This window comes from Stegostoma tigrinum, chromosome 6 (assembly GCF_030684315.1).
Source record: "Stegostoma tigrinum isolate sSteTig4 chromosome 6, sSteTig4.hap1, whole genome shotgun sequence".
Lineage (NCBI taxonomy): Eukaryota > Metazoa > Chordata > Chondrichthyes > Orectolobiformes > Stegostomatidae > Stegostoma > Stegostoma tigrinum.
The window spans coordinates 16984570-17005940 of record NC_081359.1 but is presented as its reverse complement, the minus strand read 5'-3'; the positions used below and the strand labels follow the sequence as shown (position 1 = coordinate 17005940).

Genomic DNA, 21371 nt, shown 5'->3' with positions numbered 1-21371 from the left:
TACACCATCCGAACACAATACTTTGCATTGTGCTGCACTGTGTGCACTGGTACCGGTGTAAATATTAAAAGGAAAATAACAAATTATGCAACAGGTACATTTGTAGTTTTTGGACATCAGTTGAATGAATTACTCTACAATTCGAAAGTTGCAGTCTTTCTTGATGTTTCGATATGATATGGTGGTTTGTAAGTGTGCAACTTTGTTAATCTTTTTGAAATAATTTAGAAGGTGTCTCTTCCCCAGTATGCAGTGTCCAGCTTAACCCTTCAATTGCTCTCTGCATCTTCTCAACATCTTTATTTGCAATTGGACGTGCTATGATGAATATACTTCTAAAAATGTATTTCACATGATCACGAAAAAAAACGGTCAGAATGCGTCAGAATACTTTGCCAATCATAAAAAAATCTTGCGACTAATTTATAGTTTAGTTACGCGTCAGGACAATTCTCACCGACTTAGTACGGATTACGGCTCAGTAGTTAGATAGCTTTACTGTATTTGCAAAGCTTGAAAATTTAAGGTATACTTTGCTTTTTCCACATCCCTCTCGCTTCTGTATGAATTTGACCTTGAAATAATGGACCTATCCATCGTGGTCGTCCAGTATTTAAAAATAACGCAGCTGGTTGAGTGATCGGGATCGCTACTTGGTTTCGAGCTGCAGATCTTCACAGCTTAACTGGGATAGTACTACCACACAGAATCACTGCCACATGCAGGAAAACATAATTCTTGGTATTGTTAGTTTGGATAAGGTCTGCCTCTCAGTTGTGTCTCTGCAATGAGAGGACATACAGTCATACACAAAACAACCTGGATTCTTATCTCTGTTCATAATGGTCGTTTAGAATGCCTCCTTCATTTGGAAATTTTGACATAGTAAACCTAATGTTGAGCTCTGAACGGTCTCTGTTATACAGGTTTCAGTGTTTCTGTGGCGTGCGCCACATCTTTGTGAACGACTATTATTGTCACCAACCCTGAACTTCCAATTTCGCTGTGACACTTTTATTCTGAATCTGTGTCTTTTTTTAAAAAAAACGAATTTTCTGAAAGAAAATGCTCTGATCACCTAGTAGTAGTTAAGGGAAGATGTTGTGCTTTTTAAAAAAGAAAATAACTTGTACACTAAACCATTTACTAACAGATTCTTGCGTGAATGGCTAAATGTTAACTGCCATTTTCATGTGGGAATTTGAACTGCTGGCTTATTTCGATTCGAGTTGAGGTCAAATTCACGGGAACCAACGGGATCGGCGAATCTGATCCACTGGCATTCCGAGTACGGCAAAGTCCAGGCACACTCCCCTCACTGCTTTAAAATTGTCTTTCCCCGGTACTTCTGCTCCGGACACACAGTTTCTCAACGTTTTTAAAGTCCAGACTAAAGTCCCATGTATTTTTTCCTCTCTCTCTGGCAACGGTTTTGATGATCAGTCCTTAATTCAAAACAAAACAAAAAGCGTGACATTTCAACAGGTTCATTAAAAGTTATTTGTGGGAATCGTCTGGCTGTATCGCTGTTTCAAAAGCATTCACTCCTGTGACTAAAACCTTCGATTAGGAAGTGTTATATTGCGGTTGTTTTCTGAAGTTAAGCAAAACGAAATTGCTGTTTCTGTAGGAGGATCAAACTCTCCCCTCCCCTTTGTGAATAGTTTAGTTATCTGTTCCCCTTCGGGGTTCGGTGAACAGTCTCACAGCTTCAGTACACCATTATCTCTTAGACATCTGAGTACACGACTTTGTATATGACATGAAGAAAAAAAATCTTGGAAAGGTTAGGTGTTGCAGAAATTCAGCCGAAGTGAAGTGTGGGGTCACGATTCCAATCATTTGTATGATAAATTATATTTTATGTATCAAAGTGATCACAAAGAATAGGACGGCTGACACCTCCCCCCCCACCCCCCCCGCCCCACTCCCCGACCCCGACATATAAATGGCGATTCTGTATGACAGAATTCTGCCGCACTTTTCACAATTGCTCAGCGGCTCCCATCTGAAGCTTGTATATCCGGCTATGCCTTCGACGCTCGCAGCCCGAGCACTGTGGCGTTGTTGGGGGCTGGAAAAACAAAACACTGTGGACCCAAAGATTGGCTGGGTGGTGGGTGCTGAAGAATGCCTTTCTCTTCTCTATTATAGAACGCGGCCAGTGTATTTGTGCCAAACTTAATAAGATGTTTCTGTCGTTTGAACCTGTTTTCTCTTTGTTTGTCCACGGTCAAGACACAGAATGTCGTATTTGTAGGTATGGGGAAGCTACTTAGAAACATGTCATAGGTTCAAATAAATGTTACATCGGAATTCTCAAAGGAGACATGCTGAAATAACAAATGATATGTACTTGTCAGTATTGTGTTTCTCTGCCACATCAATTACAAACTTTTTAAAAATAAAATGTACTTTTTACTGTAACATATTGTGTGAATTAATGTTTGAAATGCTAACTCCTCTCGTTCTCTTTCCTACGAACACATTTATTTACTCACAGTGGTTCAATGAGATAGATTCCATAATCGCCCAGAATATTGCAACTATTTCAGCATTATCAGAAAATAAATATTCCAATTCTACACTCTTCAATATTTTATTTGCACAACAATTTTATTCTCATTTTAACTTTAGAGCTTAGAGATAAGGTTAGATTTCGACGGCAACCATAAAATATCGTTTTCGAAGCCTGAAAGCCTACTTTATTGTGGTTGATACTGTAAGAATGCATTGTTAGCGCGTAAAAAGTTATACTTCAGTTACAATCCTGTGATATCCAATATTTCGTAACATAACAGAACCTGTCATAAACCTACATCTCATAATTTAAGCCTTTCTTTCCAATGTCTTGTCGAGTGCAACACTTTTTCAGATTGATCGGCACTATGTATTGAAGCGCAATCCCGTTTTGCGCGAGACAGCGGCTGGTGTTCAAGGAACAATAAGTCAACATTGGGAGAGAAGAGAAACAGATTTAAGTAAAAATAAAAGCAAATTTGTTCTGCTGGCTGGATGGCTCGTTTTTGAAAGAGTTTAAATTATCTCTTTACCTCCACGGCTATTGTCCAGTGGAGCGTTGGGGGAATGTTACATGTGGAAAGTTCTATGCTTCAAAATTATGGCATTTTCCTTGTGTTTACCTTGTTGTAAATCTAATTTTTGGTGTACTATATATCATTGATAGTCCAAAAGCCAACATGAATGCAAGAATAAATTCTTACCTCCTTGACTCTTGGTCTTTGTTCAGTGATAGTTTCGTTATTTTATCGGTAATACCAACATTTGTGATAACTGGCATTGTGCAGGTCAGAATGAATGTGGAATTCACTAATACAAGGAACGGCTGAGAGAAATGGCACAAATACAGGCGTGAAAACAAGAGGATAAATACACGAGGGAGGAAAGAACAGAAAAAGAAATTCACAGGGACAAGAATGGAAATTGAGGTGGGAAGAGACTCAATTGTACCGCAAATATACAACAGTAGACATTAATTTTTACTTTGCTGCGCCATACAATGAGATTGGATGTTTTCCTTTTTCTGACAGTAAGTATGGTATTTCATGGCTGAAAGACATCTCTATTCAAGTCTGATATGTGACATACACTTCCCTATATGCAGACGCAAGCAAAAGTGGATACCCGGGCGTAGAATTTAAGGAAGCACAACCAAAATCAGGGATTTTAAGCGACATTATAAACTCAAGAGTGAAACTAAATGACTAATGGCTTTCACATTAAGTTTACAACATATGTCTGGTACAATTTGTTAGGGTAATAAGTGAAGATAATCCATATGACAACCTTAGTAATTTTGAATTCTCATCGGATAAGGAAGTATTGCCCAAGGACTGAAAGACTACCATTGAATACAATACAATATCCTTTTATTGTCGCACATGAATTATTACTCTTGAACAGGGAAAGGGATAAATCAGGAAATTGCAGGCCAATTCAGCCTATTGGCAATGGTGGAGACTTTATAGGAAATCACCACTGGGATCAGACTTAAATATATAAAATCCCCACAAGTGTGGGGTCAGGCCATTCAGCTCAACATGTCCACACCAACCCTTTGAAAACCGCCCCCATAGCTAACACACCCAACCTACACATCCCTGAAAACTACAGGTAATTTAGCATGGCCGATTCACCTAACTTGTACATCTTTGAACTGGGGCAAGGTACTGGACACCTGGTGGAAACCCACATACACACAAAGAGAACATACAAACTCCACACTGCATATGCCCAAGCCTAGAATCGAACCTGGGCCCCTAATGCTGTGAGGCAGCAGCCGCACTGACCACTGAGTCACCATGCCACCCCATAATCTCTCAGTTGGAAGTTGTAGGTTATTCGGAATACTAGCATTTTTTAAAAAAGTTATATCATGTCTGACTACTTTAATGTAATTCTTTGATGAGACAATAGAGAAGGTTGACAAGGTATTATAGTTCAATTGGTGTTGGAGGGCTTTGACAAGGAGGGCCATGAAATGCCTCTACAAGGACCACAAAATATATGCTGCACAAGGGTTCGAAAGAGATTTATCAGGATGTTGCTGGGAATGGAGATTTTGAGTTATTGGGAGAAGCTGGATAGGTTGGGACATCTTTTTATTGGAGTGCAGAATGTGGAGGGGTGATATTATAGAGGTTTATGAAATCATGAGGGGTTAGATAAGGTGAATGGCAGGAGTTGTTTCCAGAGGCTGGGGGTTTTCAAGGCCAGTGGGCTTATTTTTATGATGAGAGGAGAAAGATTTAGTAAAGTCGTGAGGGGCAATTATTTTACACAATGTGTGGTTCGTGTGTGGAATGAACATTCAGAGGAAGTGGTAGATGTGGGTTGCAGTTATGTTTCAAGGAAGTTTGGATAAATACATGAATAAGAAATGTTTGAAGGGATATGGGTCAAGCGCAACCAGGAGGGACTAGTTAAGTTTGGGATTATGGTCAGCATAGGCTAGTTGGACCGAATGGTCTGTTTCTATGTGTTATGACTCAATGAATATGACTCTAAATCATGTCAACCAAATATAACAGGACCTTGTAAATGCCTCAGGAATTCTGAAATATTGTTCCTCTCACCCCAAGAAAGGCAGCATTGCATCTAAAAGCATGTTGGCTTCAAAGTGAGAGGAAATCAGCTCCATGGCCTTGAGCATGCTTTGGCATTTGGATTGTCTTTGTGACTGTGGCCTTCAGGTAAGACTTCTCAGATTGTCTATAACTATTCCTGCATTACATAGATGGTTATGATCAATCCGCAATGACTACGACATTGTCAAGATTTCACGTGACCAGGAGTTATAACCTACACAGTTGGACAATGCATGCATTTCACATGCTGGACTTTATGATTACAGATGTCTTCAGTTGTAAGTGTTTGATTAATGCAATTGATTCTTGAAGGGCTTCACATTAGTCACAAATAAAGCTCATGTGCTCATACAAAAAATATGCTCCACTCATTCTAGGCGTGGTCATGGCTATATTTCTCTTGTATATTTAAGATTCGGATCAGGATGGAAGGTAGTGCAGGTTGCATTTGGCAGAGTGAATTGCAATCTCAGTTTGATAACCAAGGGCCAGACTCTTGAACTTCCATGTGGCGTTTTCCGTTGCACTGTCTGCTGGACCCATTAGCACTGAGCTTCCACTCATTCTCACCAACACTTCCATCACCCAAAATTATGTTCTGAGCCTCAGGCCTGCCATGGAGCCATGCCAATTATTGTGCTGCAACATCCTCCAGCTGAAGCTGGACTGTTTGTGACCATTAATAACTCCCCATCCCACAGTGACTCATGTCCTCCAATGCACGAGCATCTCCCCACCTTATATGTTGAGAATTCCCCTTTCACAATTTTTCCACCTCCAAATCCCAGCATACAGCCTTCAATCCCCACATTGGCCCCCAGCTTCACCACAGTTAGAGAAAAATAGAAACTGCAGATACTGCAATCCAAGATAGGCAAACAGGAGGCTGGAAGAACACAACATGCCAGGCAGCAATGGAAGAAAGGAGCAGTCAATGTTTCAGGTATAACTCGTCTTCAGAGGAGTTACACTTGAAACATGACTCTGCTTTCCTCCAGAGGCTGCCTGGTTTGCTGTAATCTTCCAGCCTCCTGTTTGTCTACCTTCATTACCACATTACTGGCCCCTGATAACTAACTGTCCAAGTGCAGCTGCTCTGATGTTCCACACACTGTTATGGGCATCAACACACATACTGCAGCATTGACTTCTGATTCCAGAAGTCACTGCCGCATGTGAGTCTTGGAACCATACAGCTTGTCAGAAAGTTAGAGAGAATGCTGCTGATAACTGTCCTTGACGTTCATTAATCAGATCCTCAGAACTGACAGTAGTCCAAATCCTGACTAACCTGGACAGATAGCCCTGATTTATGAGTGTCTGAGCCCCAGGCTGATCTCTGTGGTACTCCCTGACTGAGGATGTGAGTTTGCTCGCTGAGCTGGAAGGTTAGTTTTCAGATGTTTCGTCACCATTCTAGGTAACATCATCAGTGAGCCTCCGACGAAGCGCTGGTGTTATGTCCCGCTTTCTATTTATCTGGTTAGGTTTCCTTGGGTTGGTGATGTCATTTCCTGTTCTTTTTCTCAGGGGATGGTAGATTGGCTCCAAATCAATGTGTTTGTTGATGGAGTTCCGGTTGGAATGTCATGCTTCTAGGAATTCTCGTGCATGTCTCTGTTTGGCTTGTCCTAGGATGGATGTGTTGTCCCAATCAAAGTGGTGTCCTTCCTCATCTGTATGTAAGAATACGAGTGATAGTGGGTGATCCATCCTAGAACAAGCCAACACAGGAAATGACATCACCAACCCAAGGAAACCTAACCAGATAAATAGAAAGTGGGACGTAACACCAGCGCTTCGTCGGGGGCTCACTGATGATGTTACCTAGAATGGTGACGAAATGTCTGAAAACTAACCTTTCAGCTCAGCGAGCAAACTCACATCCAGAACCTCAACCTGAGCTACAAATCTTCTCAAAACTCGCTACTCCCTGATTGACTTACTACTAATCGTTGGACTGGTTAAACTGAACCTGTAAGTCTGACTGTGGCCTAAACTCCAGGTTGTAGCAATACAGAATCCCTGACCCTAACCAGTTCAAATGGCCAATTGACCATGTTTAAGGCCCTGGACAGTGTGGCTGATGAGAATTCCAAATTGACTTGACCAAGGACTCCAACTCTAAGACTTTGGGCCAAGTCATTTGACTGAAGCATATGCAGTGTGTTTGTTGTGTAAGCTTCTGCTACCTGCTGCAGATTTAACATTGATGTAGCATGACATCATACATCAATGTATCCCACTCTCTCACCAATCACTGCTGACAACCATGACAAGCTGCCTTTGCATCTGTACTAAAAGGCTGTCCAATACAGAGCTACTATGAGCCTATAAATTCTGAATGAGTGACGAAGCTCAAAAGGCAAAGCAAGGCAAGACAAAAGTGTTGTAAGCATCCAAGTCAGCATGAATTGAGTGAGCACTAAAAGGCCAAGCAAAGAACCCTGACGTGCACCCATCCAACTCATTAGGTGACTGCCCCTGTGTGCAAAACGACCAGGCAGCAGCAATGCAATGAAAAGGTTCTAGTGCATTCCAAAATGCGGTATTGAAGTGCAGAGCTGTATTCATGATTATACCATAATCATATGCCACGATTATGTGGTGAGGCTAGTGCATGTACTGTGCCAACTTGCCAAATGCGGGGGCACAGATAATCACTGCCCATGGAGTGTACCCTGAGATGTTCCGGTTGCTGTCCAACATGGGGGGTCATGAAGTACTAGTCAGCTGGAGCCACCATGGACCTGCTTTGAATTTCACATCAGGAATTGTCACTGTCCAGTTTCTCTCTGGTGTCTGGGAGAATAGGAAACTGCACAAAGATGAGTTAAGATTGGATACAAATGAGATGTAAATACAAACCGACATCTCCTTGCCCATCAAGAATGTTCTCGTCTCACTGCTCAAAACTTTGTTGTGAAATTTGACAATTATTCTTGACAGTAAGTATCTCATTTTCTGGTCTCGCCATAATTTCTATATTGACTTGTCATCGCCAACATTATTCAGGGGTTAGAAAAAATCAGCCCACACACAAATTCAGTCCATTGACTACCAGCAAAGAATGGTGATGATTGTGCTTTCATAATTTAGGGGAGATGTTGAGCTAATGATATAATCGCTGAATGGCAAATCCAAAGGTCCAGGTAATATTCTGGGGACATGTGTTCGAATCCCACCATGGCAGATTGTGGAATTTGACATCGATAAAAATTGGTAATTAAGAGTCTGATGATGACCCTGTCGATTGTTAGACAAAACCCATCTGGTTCACTAATGTTCGTTAGGGAAGGAAATCTGCCATCTTACCTGTTCTTGACCTACATGTGACTCCAGACCCACAGCAATATGGTTGACTCTTCAGTGCCCTCTGGGAAATTAGGGATGAGTAATAAATGCTAGTCTAGCCAGCAATGCCCTCATCCCGTGAATGAACAAGAAAAAATGGACAAGACTAAGATTTAGAAAGCAGCATTATAAAGGTTACAGATGATACAAGACTTAGAAAAGGAGACACAACTGAGGATAATTAGAGGATTCAGGATGACTGAGATAAATTAGTGAAATAGCAGAAGTGTGGCCTCCTTCAATGTAGAGAAGTGGGAAGTGACGTACATGGGGGGACTGATATGGAAAGACAATACACTGTAAATGGCAAGATTACACACAAATCCTTTAGGGTAGTTAGCTAAATGAACAAGGATATTATAAAAAAAAGTATAATCAGAAGAATAGGACTTAAAAACATCATTCTAGAACTTAAAAAATCATTTGTTAGTCTCAGCTGGAGCATCAATGATAATTCTGGGCACCACACCTAAAGAAGGATTTAGAGACTTTGGGAAGGACAATGGATGGTTACTGGGATGCTTCCAGGTATAAGGGAATTAACTTATGTGGAAATGTTAGAAAAGTATGGATTGTGTTTCTTGGAACAGAATGGTTTAAGATTTATCTTTATAGATGTCTTCACAACTATGAAAAACTTTGCTAGAGTGGTTTCATTGTATTGGCTCAGATCAGCAACTTCTATCTTAAAAAAAATCCCTGAAATCCCTCAGAGATGGTAGGAACTGCAGATGCTGGAGAATCTGAGAGAACAAGGTGTAGAGCTGGATGAACACAGCAGGCCAAGCAGCATCAGAGGAGCAGGAAAGCTGGCATTTCGGGCCTAGACCGTTCTTCAGAAATAGGGGAGAGAAAGAAACTTCAGAAATAAACAGGGAGAGAGGGGGAGGCAGATAGAAGGTGGATAGAAGAGAAGATAGGTGGAGAGGAGACAGACAGGTCAAAGAGACGGGGATGGAGCCAGTAAAGGTGAGTGTAGATGGGGACGTAGGGAGGAGATAGGTCAGTCCAGGGAGGATGGCAGATCAAGGGGGCGGTATGAGGTTAGTGGGCAGGGGATGGGGGTGGGGCCTGAGGTGGGAGGAGGGGATAGGTGGGAGGAAGGACAGGTTAGGGAGGCGGGGATGAGCTGGACTGGTTTTGGGATGTGGTAGGGGGTGGGGAGATTTTGGAGCTTGTGAAATCCACATTGTTACCCATTGGGCTGCAAGTTCCCAAGCTGAATATGACATGCTGTTCCAGCAACCTTCGAGTGGCATCATTGTGGCACTGCAGGAGGCCCAGGGTGGATATATCCTGAGGAATGGGAGGGGGAGTTGAAATGGTTCACGACTGGGAGGTGCAGTTGCTTATTGCAAACCAAGCGTAGGTGTTCTGCAAAGTGGTCCTCAAGCCTCCGCTTGGTTTTTGACCTTTCTGTCTCCTCTCCACCTATCTTCTCCTCTATTCATCTTCTATCCACCTCCCCCTCTCTCCCTATTTATTTCAGAACCCCCTTCCTCATTTCTGAAGAAGCGTCTAGGCCCGAAACGTCAGCTTTCCTGCAGCTCTGATGCTGCTTGGCCTGCTGTGTTCACCCAGCTCTACACCTTGTTATCCCTGAAATCCCTATTATTTACTAAAAGGTTGAAGCTACATGATGGCATGGTTTAAGAAATTTTACTGTATAAGAGTGACAGTAAACACTAAATATATCTAAAGGAATCATCTATCCTCTAAAGCCCAGAAATAGCACAAATTAAAGAAGAATCAACAGGGAAATGCAGTTATAGAGTTAGAGGCATGTACAACACAAAAACAGACCCTTTGGTCCAACTTGCCCACACCAGCGAGGTACCCTAAATTAATCTAGTCCTATTTGCCAGCCCTCTAAATCCCTCTAAATCCTTCTTGTTCATATACCCATCATGATGCCTTTTAAATGTAATTCTACCATCCTCTACCACTTCCTCTGGCAGCTCAGTCCATACACACACTACCCTTTCCATGAAAAAGTTGTCCCTTAGGTCCCTATTAAATCTTAAATTTTAAACAAATTTTAAATCTCCAAATACATTAAGGACAAAAGCGTAAGTATGGAGAGAATAGGGCTCCTTACAGATCAGTAAGGCAACCTTTGTATGGAACTGCAGGAGATGGGGGAGATACCAAACAAATATTTTGCACCAGTGTACCGTGAACAAGAATATGGAAGATAGAGAAGATTGGGAAATAAATGATGGCATCTTGAAAAATGTCCATATTACAGAGGATATGGTCATGGAAGGCTGAAAATGCACAAAGGTGGATAAATCTCCAGGGTTTGATCATTTTTATGCAGAACTCTGTGGGAAGCTAGGGAAGAGATTGCTGGGCCCCTTGCTGAGATATTTGTATCATTGATAGCCACAGGAGAGGCACTGGAAGACTGGAAGTTGGCTAACATGGTGCCACTATTTAACTAAGGTGGTAAGGAAAAGCCAGGAGATTATAGATTGGTGGACCTGACATCGGTGGTGGGTTAAGTTGATGGAGGGAATCCTGGGGGACAAGATTTACATGTGTTTGGAAAGGCAAGGATTGATTACGGATAGGCAACATGGCTTTGAGCATGGGAAATCATGTCTTACTAATCTAATTGAGTTTTTTCAAGACGTATCGAAGGACATTGATGAGGGCAGAGCGGTTAGCGTGATCTATGTGGACTTCGGTGTGGCATTTGACATGGTTCCACATGGTAGACTGGTTGGCAAAGTTGGATCACTTAGAATACAGGGAGAACTAGCCATTTGGATACAGATTCAGAGATAGTAGGAACTGCCGATGCTGGAGAATCTGAGACAACAAGGTGTAGAGCTGGATGAACACAGCAGGCCAAGCTTTCCTGTTCCTCTGTTGCTGCTTGGCCTGCTGTGTCCATCCAGCTCTACACCTTGTTATCTCATTTGGATACAGAACTGGCTTGAAGGTAGAAGACAGAGGTTGGTGGTGGAGGATTGTTTTCCGGTGTGGAGAAATTGTGAAAGGCAAGAAATTGTTCCAGAAATTGTGCACACCAATCAAGTTCTAAGTGCAATACAGAAGGAATTCTGAACGGGTTTTATGTTCTGCATTTTGGATGAGGCATTCCATCAAGGCCTTATCTGCTGTCGCAGGTAGCATAAAAGATCTCCAGGCATTATTTTGAACAACAGCAAGGAAAACTCTCCCCTAATGTGCTGGTGAATACTTATTCTATAATTTCACCACAAAACTAAATTATCTAGTCACACTGTATTGAAGGATTCATATTGTGTACAAATTGGATACTGCATTTTCTGTTTTTCAACAGTGACAACACTTCCACTTGACTTAATTCACTGTAAAGTGTTTTGGGCATTTCATGTTTGTGAAAACCATCATCTAAATCCAAATCTTTCTTTCCTTTTTCATGAGGAAAACACAGGTATTCAAAAATCTGAAAGATGTAACAAAGTAAATCAGTTGTTTAAGTATTTTGACTAGTTGACAAGTCTAATACATTTTCCTATCATCCTTGCAAATTTTCTCTGCACCCTCTCTAATTCTTCTACATAATTTGTATAATTAGGAGATCATAACTGCATAGAATAATCTGAATGTGACTTACTCAACATTTGCAACAGATGTTGCATAACTTCCTTTTAATTCTATTCCTATAGAAGTAAAGCTTAGCGCTTAGTTTCTGTTTTTATGGGCTTGCTTTTAGTGATTGTTGTGTCAGTTCTCTGAGATCTCTGTTCTGATCTATCCTAGATTAATATCTTCAAAGTAATCACTAACCTCCCTATTTATGCTATAATATGTACTATCTTACATTCACTTCGTTTGAACTTTGTCAATTTTTCGTCCAATCCAAGAATATATTACAGTCCTCTTGTAATTTGCTGTAGCTCTCCTATTGACATTTTCCCTCCCAGGGACTACTCACAATTTAGAAAATGTCTTTTTGATTGCCAAGTCAATTCTTGAATATAAATTGTGATCAGTAGCATTTGCAGCACTGATCCTGAAATAACTCCGCAGAGGCTGGTATCCCAACACCAAGTCACCCTTATTTACATGTGGAGAGTTCTTAACCTGATCCAGCTTCCTCTCAAAGTGAACAGGATATCTGACACCCTCGCCAGTCAGGGCTCCCTGATTGGACTGGCTTAAAAGTCCCAATCAGGGAAGTCATATTTGATGAGATTCACCTGGTTAATGTTTCTACAATCACTACATCCTTTCCCCCTTTGAATCTGAAGACATAGGCCTGTTTTTTTTTGTAGCTTCCCTCGGGGCATTTTAACACTGGATCAGATTACTCTAATTCTTCCTATGATACAGGCAGCATGTAACACACAGTAGCTTGACTTTTGCACTTGGAGTGTATCAGAAGAAATTCATTCTCTTCGTCAGGCAGCAAAGGCATCAAGGCGGCGATATCTACCATGTCCATCTCAAGTTCCAAGTTAGCTTCAATGCTTGATGGAGAGGGAGAGCCCACAGATTCCAGAACAGTTGGAAAGGCTGTCAAGGAACTGGGAACATTTTGCTCCTGTACTGTTTGTGAGTTTTCAGCTTTCATATGGTCCATGTACTCGTTCAGCACCATTGTACCTATCCAAACTTTATAGGTCACTGGACCTGACCTCACATCAACAATGCCGTTTACCCATCCAGGGCCATTTCCATAGTTCCTACACCAAACTTTGTCCCCTGAAATAAAGTGTCTCTCTTGCTAACCAGAATCTTGTATCCAACATCGGTGTGCCTGATGCCATTTCATCATCACCCACCAGTACTGGGAAAGTCAGATTTACCCTGGCACGGAGTCATGTCCCCATTAGCAACTCTCCTGGAGCCATCTCTGTAGTTGCATGAGGGGTGATCCCATAATTAAAAAGAAACTGGGACAGTTTGGAATCTGGTAAAGTTGCAGGCTGTTTCTTTGAGCATACCTGCAAAGTTTGGACTGTTCCTTCTGCCAGACCATTGGATGATGAATAGTATGATGCTGCCCTTATTATGTCAAATATCATTTGACTTTAGGAAATATTCAGACAGCATGATGAACTGTTATCTGTGACGAACACTTCTAGGAGTCCATGTATTGCAAAAGATGTGCACAGTTTTTCTATTGTCATTCTTGTGTTTGACGAATGAACTCCTACCCATATACAGCCAATTTGAGTGGCTATTCATAATGACCAAGTACACTGTGCCCATAAAGGAGCTGGTATAGTTGATGTATAACAGAGTCCAGAATTTACTTGGCCATTACCATGAACGTGAGGGAACCAGAAATGCTTACCCCAACTCAAAGATGAGCAAATTTCTTCAGGAGCATCCGTTGTTCCTCTCGTCGCCACTGAAATAACTCCACAGATGCCAATATCCTATCACCAAGTAACCCTTTATTTACAATTGAACAGGATGTCTGACACTTCTTTTCTGTCAGCAGGGCTCCCTATTTTGTCAAGATTAATGGCCCCAATCAGGGAAATCATATTCTATGAGGTCCACATGGCTGACCTCGTTACAATCACTACAGTTCCTTGTAGAAAAACACCACCGCCCCTTTCTGTTTCTCTACAATGACCACCATTCACTTCCATTCTCTCCTTCTGTCTTGAAGAGAACTAGCAGTTCTGTTTGTCACTTGTCCCCTGCTGTCACATTCTCTTTTGTTGTTCACTGATGAATTATGGGGTACCTTATTAGACCTTTTGACCAGCCAGGTCAAATGCATCCCCTATTTTATAATTGTTTGCTTTCTCTGTTATTGCTTCAACAAATGCAATGATATTGGTCAAGCAAATGTTGCCTTTCCAAATCCACGCTGATTATTCAAGATTGTACTTTTTTAGATGCTTTGTATTGGTTTCCTTAGTAGGGATTTGATTATTTTTCCCAACACAGATGTTAAACAGAAGGTCTACAATTGCTTGGGCACATTCTTCTCCCTTTCTTAATTAAAGAAATTATGTTAATTACCTGCTAACTTCAATTAATCCCTTTGTCTTTATTCATTCATGGAGTCTTGCTGATGTTGTTATTCTTGCCTTTGAGCAGAATATGATTTTCCTGCACTCTGCTGAACACCGGTTTGAATATTTCTCATAGTACTTCATCATTGTTTGCCAATATTGTGTCCCAAATTATTTTCTTAAATTTTATTCACAGCCCCACAAAGTTAGGCTTCCTCCAATTTATTCACTTAGTTTTTGTCATATGTATTTCCTTCTCTGCTATCACGTTAAAGTGGAGCACACTACTTGAAACAATGTTGGAAGTAAAATGTGTGTTAGTGTTTATAAGAGACTTGAGTGAGTTTTATAAAGAAACATTTTGAATTGTATTGAGAATTGGCAAGGAAAGAGATCTCTAGTGGCTCTCAAGAGGTTTTCCTGAACAACTCGCCATCCGTTTGTGTGTATGTTTATAAGAGTGGACTTCTTGGATGAGTGAATAGTACCCAGTCAAATTGGTTCCAATATGAACAAAAATAGAGATTGCTGGAAAAGCTCAGTAGGTCTGGTAGGTTCTGAGGAAGGGTCACTCAACCCAAAATGATAAGTCTGATTTCTTTCCACAGATGCTGCCAGACCTGCCAAGCTTTTCCAGCAACTCTATTTTTGTTTCTGATTAACAACATCCGCAGTTCTATCGGTTTTTATTTGGTTCCATTGTGATGTCGTTTGTTGAGAAAAGAATGTCATTGCCACATTATCTGTGATTGTGTCTACTCTACCTCAGAAAGTCAATCCCATATATTTGATTTGAAGAAAAAGGGCAAAACATGACTGCCGTTATCTATCATGTTTCATTTTATTATCAATGAGGTGCCTTGCAGCACCCAATTTTGAGAAACTGGTCCATGCATTTCCGCAAAATAAAATGCAGTGCTTGTTTTAGAGAATTCTCTACTTCTCATGTGAACAATAGAATTATAGTGAATACTTTCTCACAGTGTTATTAGAATCTGTTTGACATATTGGATTCCTCTCAGAATATTTAATGGAAGATGCAATGAGCGTATGGCATGTTCATTTCTGTCAGCCCTCGGGTAGATCAAAAATTTAACTTGTAGCTGTGCTGAGATATGACGAAGAGCAGTTTGGATTACATCAACAATAGCAAAATCCCATGTACAGGTAGCTATGGCATGAAAGATGAGATCAGTTTGTCAGCAAAGCAACAGAACAGGAGGTTGCTTCATTGATATAACTCTTACCTCTGGGTCAATGAATTATAGGTTCAAACCCCATTCTAGATATTTCAGCATTAAATTTAAGGTTGACTCTGCGGTTGGATGAGTGAATGCTACACTCTGAGAAGTGCTATCTTTCAAATGAGACGCTAAGCTGATACTTTGGTTGCCCTCTTAGATGAGGTAATAGGTCCTATTTCACCGTTTCAAAGAACAAGGCAACATGCAAAAAGCAAGTAATCTCTGGTATCTTGGTCAATATTTATCCCTCAGTTGATGTCTCAAAGATGCAATATCTGGCTATTGTCATTGGGCGGCACGGTGGTTCAGTGGTTAGCACTGCAGCTTAACAGCGCCAGGGACCTGGGTTCAATTCCAGCCTCGGGTGACTGTCTGTGTGGAGTTTGCACATTCTCCCCGTGTCTGCGTGGGTTTCCTCCAGGTGCTCCGGTTTCCTCCCACAGTCCAAAGATGTGCAGGTTAGGTGGATCGGCCATGCTTAATTGCCCGTAGTGTTCAGGGGTGCGTGGGTTATAGGGGGATGGGTCTGGGTGAGATGCTTCAAGTGGCGGTGTGAAGGGCCTGTTTCCACACTGTCGGGAATCTAATCTAATCATAATGCTGTTTATGGGATCTTGCTGTCATAGAGTCAGTAACAGCACTGTAAAAAGGCTCTTTGATCCATTGAGTTGGCACCAGTAAAAAAACTACCTAACTATTTTTATGATCTGGCATACCTTGGCATTGCAAGTGTACATCTAAATCCATATTAAATGTTATGAGGGTTTCTGCTTCTACCATGCTGACAGGCGAATTTCTGTCACCCTCTGAGTGAAAAGAACAATGTTTCATATTGTCTCTCAATCTTTTGCCCCATACCTTAAATTTATGTCCACTGGTCATTGATCCCTCCATCAAGGGAAGGAGGTCCTTCCTGTCTACCCTATCTATGCACCTCATAATTTCATACATCTCCGTCTTGTCCTATTCTCCAAGGAAAACAACTCCCGTGCATTCAATTCTCTCTTTATAATGAAAACTCTTTCCTGGCCACAGAAATGCTTGTCTGTTCACTTTACAATTGAATCCCATACTACTACAGTCCTGCCAATCTTTTTCCTCCATCCTTATTCAGCAGACCCACTCATGGTACCACGAACTTTGCTCCCATTGCTTTCCCTGCACAATCATCACACCAACATAATCCAAAATGTAACATCTGTTGGAAAGAGGAAGGACATAGGCAACTCCTGCACTACCTGCCTTCCTCTCCTCTGTCTGGTGGTCATGGATGTCCTTTCTGCCTGTTCAGTCTTCACCTGCAGTATGCAAACCTCACTGAACACGCTCAGCACCAGGGATGCTCCACAGTGAATCCCCCCCTTACCTCTAGCTCCAAAATGTGGTTTGTCAGTAGCTGCAGCTGGACATACTTCATGCACATGTGGCCACCAGCGACAACTGAAGCATCTGTGGTTTGCCACATAGCATGGGAGGAGGAGCTGTACAAATTGGCTACTTTGTTTCCTTCCCTACAATAGTGACTTCACTTTGGAAGTATTCCACTGGCTACAATGAACTTTGAAATGCCTTGTGCTTGGAAAAGAGAGCTTTGTCCTGAAGTGGGACTTGGGAGAGGTCTTGTGAAGCAGTCTGGGGGTGTTCCTATCTCAAAGCCAGAAGTTGAGGGTTGAAGTTTCATTCGCGGACTCAATGGCCAAAGAAGGCACATTCAAACTTAGCCAAATCAATTTATAAATCATTTCAACTCGTGGCAATGATAGGCAGTAACAGCAGGTGGGATTCTTGGTCAGCCAGCTAAAAGTATCCTTTCTACATACTCTTAGAGGTATACAACATTGAGCCAGTCCCTTTGGTCCAACACGTCCATGTCAACCAGCTTTCATTATCTGAAAAAGTCTCATTTACCTGTGTTTAACCGATATCTCTCTAAATCTTTCCTCTCCATGTACCTTCCGAAATGCATTTTAAATGTTGTAATTGTATCTGCCTCTACCACTTCCACTGGCAGCTCGCTCCATATATGCACCATCATCTGTGTGAAAAGGTTGCCCTCAGATCCCTTTTAAATCTTTCCCTTCTCACCTTAAGTCTATGCTCTCTGTTTTGGACTCCCCTACCCTGGGCAAAAGACCATCTTGTCTATGCCTCTCATGACTCATGATTCTGTAAACCTCTATAAGGTCATCCCTCAGCCTCCAAAGCTCCAAGGAAAGATGTTCCAGCCGAAATAGCCTCTCCTTACAACTCAAACCTCAGTAAAATCCTTGTGAAGCTTCTTTGCTCCCTTTCCAGTTTAATAATATCCTTCCTGTAGCAAGGTGACCAGAATTGTACGCAGTACTTCAAATATGGCTTAATCAGTGCCTGGTAAGCTGTAACATGACATCTCAATTCTTATACTCAGTGCGCTGACCATTGAAGGCAAGCATGCCAAATGCCTTCTTCTCTGATGAAGGGTCTAGGCCCGAAACGTCAGCTTTTGTGCTCCTGAGATGCTGCTTGGCCTGCTGTGTTTATCCAGCTTCACACTTTGTTATCTTGGATTCTCCAGCATCTGCAGTTCCCATTATCTCTGCCTTCTTCACCACTCTGTTTGTCTGTGACACCACTTTCAACAGCAATGTACCTGCACCCATAGCTCTCTCTGTTCAACAACTCTTCCCAGGACCCTACCATTTATCGTGTAACTCCTGCCCTTGTTTATGTACCCAAAATGCAACACCTTGCATTTATCTGCACTAAACTCCATCTGCCGTTCCTCAGCCCACTGGCCTAGTTGATCAAGATCCCATTGTATTCATAGACATACATTAACATCTACTTTGTCAATCCCCTTTAGCATCTTATATCCCTTAATTAGATGTCCTCTCATTCTTCTAAAGTCCAGAGAATATAAGCATAAACTGCTCAATCTCACTTCATAAAACCTCTCATCTCTGCAATCAATCTAGTACATCTCCTCTGAATTGCCTCCAATACAACTACATCCCTCCTTAAGCAACGGGGCCAAAATTGAAAAAAATCGATGGCTTTACCACCTGTATTCATGGTTCCAGGCCACAAAGTACGTGTGAAAGAGCACATTGCCATTGTCATCAGCTTGGTGTCTAGCTGCAGAAGATTTGATCCCTTTTCTGGCTGTGGTGCATTTGGGACCGCCTTGTTGACTTACCTTTGGTAAAAATGGCAATTTTGAATTGAATCAGACACTCTTTGGGAAGAGAACTGAAAAAAAAACGGAACTCGGAGCCGAACGTGTGAGTGCTGCCAACTGAATCACAGCTGCTTTGGGAAAAAGTTGGAGCAGATTGAAACCATCAGAGTGAAACTGATTTGAGCAAGTGCAGACTTTAAAAAAAAAGGCCCGTTCAGCTTGATTGCTCTTGAGTGAGGCGACCCGAGTCGTTGCCGTCCCACAAATTGCAGGGCAAGAGGCTGTTGCGTCACCAGGCTTGAGTTTCATGAGTGCTGATGGGCTGCCTCTCGGACCCGCCCCCCGCCGGTGAAAGGTCACAGGAAAATGGCGACTCGCAGAGGCAGTGCAGCCGTGCGGCTTGCAATCCTCACGTTGAAGGTGAGCGGTTTAAAAAACTCGGGGATTATAAACAGTGGGGGTATGGCAAGGGTGAGATTTCACTGTAGATCTACGCATTGACTAAGGGCACCAGGAACCGCTTTATCCCTGGCTGGTTAGCAGGCACCGACTTCTTTGGGATGAAGCGGGCCTGGATCAGGGTCGTGACCTTTGGGTCATTTGCATCAGAGACAGTTATAACCTCTCTGATGAAGGGTCTAGGCCCGAAACGTCAGCTTTCGAGATGCTGCTGGGCCTGCTGTGTTCATCCAGCCTCACATTTTATTATCTTGGATTCTCCAGCATCTGTAGTTCCCATTATCACAGTTTTAACTGTCCTTCGCTCATTTCATTTATTTTATAGCCTGCCGCTGAAGACCGCTCATGCCCGAGTCAGAAGACCGGGGAGACCGAAAGGATGTACTAGCACTGGACGGGGTGCAGAGGAGGTTTACTAGGTGTGATTCTGGTGTTGAGGGGGTTGGTTTATGAGGAGAGATTGAGAAGATTGGGATTGTATTCATTGGAATTCAGAAGATTGAGGCGGGATCTTATAGAAATATATAAAATTATGAAGGGAATAGATAAGGTAGAAGTAGAGAGGATGTTTCCACTGGCAGGTGAAGCTAGGACAAGAGGGATTAGAGGGAGCAGATTTAGAACTGAATTGAGAAGGAACTTCTTCACCCAGAGGGTTGTTAATCTATGGAATTCCTTGCCCAGTGAAGTAGTTGATGCTCCTTCAGTAAATGTTTTTAAAGCTAAGGTAGATTTTTTTGAACAATTAAGGGATACGGTGAGAGCATGGGTAAGTGGATCTGAGTCCACAAAAAGATCAGCCATGATCTTATTGAGTGGCGGAGCAGGCTCGAAGGGCCAAACGGCCTACTTCTGCTCCTACTTCTTATGGTCTTATGAAAGACCTGTGTATGATGGAAATCAGAAACAAAAATAGAAATTGTTGGAATAGCTTAGCAAGTCTGGCAGCATTTGTGAAGAGAAATCAGAGTTAATGTTTTGTGTCCAGTTCAGAAAGGGTCACTCGATTTCTCAGATGCTGCCAGATCTACTCTACTTTTCCAGCAGTTTCTGTTTTGGTTTCAGAAGGCTGTGGGTTCACGTCTCACTCTAGATGTTGGAGAGCAGAATCCAGGTTAACACTCCCAGTGATTTCTGCTCCAGCAATCCTGCCAGATTGAGAATCCACTGGGAATCGCTGGGATCTGAGAAGTGTATGCAGTGTTTCCAACACGCCAGCCAGATGGTACTGGAAGGGTCAGGCAGGCGGTTTGTTTGGAGGTTTGTTTAGCTGCCTCCAACTCTCAACTTCACCCTTGCAAGTTTGTGACAAAGGCTGTCATAATTCAGTGCTGAGATAATAAAATGTGAGGCTGGATGAACACAGCAGGCCAAGCAGCATCTCAGGAGCACAAAAGCTGACGTTTCGGGCCTAGACCCTTCATCCAGCCTCACATTTTATTATCTTGGAATTCTCCAGCATCTGCAGTTCCCATCATCTCTGACTCTCTCTGATGAAGGGTCTAGGCCTGAAACGTCAGCTTTTGTGCTCCTGAGATGCTGCTTGGCCTGCTGTGTTCATCCAGCCTCACATTGTATTATCTTGGAATTCTCCAGCATCTGCAGTTCTCATCATCTCTGATAATTCAGTGCTGTCCTGGTTGAGCCTTCACTGTATTGGACTGTCACAGATGGTGCCTCACATAATTTGGCAGGCTTGTTTGACCTCTTCCAGGACATCCCTGAAATGTTTCCACCATCCTCCTGGGAGTATCCTGCCACTCACTTCCCAAAGGCTAGTGTCAGATAAAAGGACACATTCTGTCCAGTGGAGTTAGGTTTGAGTGATACCTTGATATTGGGCACATTGACTCAGGAGAGGACACTGGTCTCCTGCTGTGTTTTCTTCCCACCAGGAATGAGGAGTTTGTGGAGGATCTCTCAAAGGCATTGCTCATTTGATTTTCTAGTACTTCGAGGTGTCTTCCGTAGGTTGTCCAAGTCTCTGAAGAAAATAGGAGCAGATGGATCACTGCTGCCCAATAAACCATGATCACGGACTTGAGGTTAAGTCCCTGATCCTTGACTGTTTGTTTTTTCC

The 21371-nt window shown here is 42.3% G+C and overlaps 1 protein-coding gene across 1 annotated transcript in view; it reads left to right on the top strand.

Moving 5' to 3' along the window:
- The first annotated feature begins 19174 nt into the window (after window positions 1-19174).
- Window positions 19175-21371, top strand: part of pcca (propionyl-CoA carboxylase subunit alpha) — a 352214-nt gene continuing 350017 nt past the window's right edge. Inside the window, exon 1 of the mRNA XM_059646462.1 lies at window positions 19175-19252. Coding sequence (XP_059502445.1) covers window positions 19199-19252 — 54 coding nt within the window. The 5' untranslated portion in view covers window positions 19175-19198. The remainder of the gene's footprint in view (window positions 19253-21371) is intronic.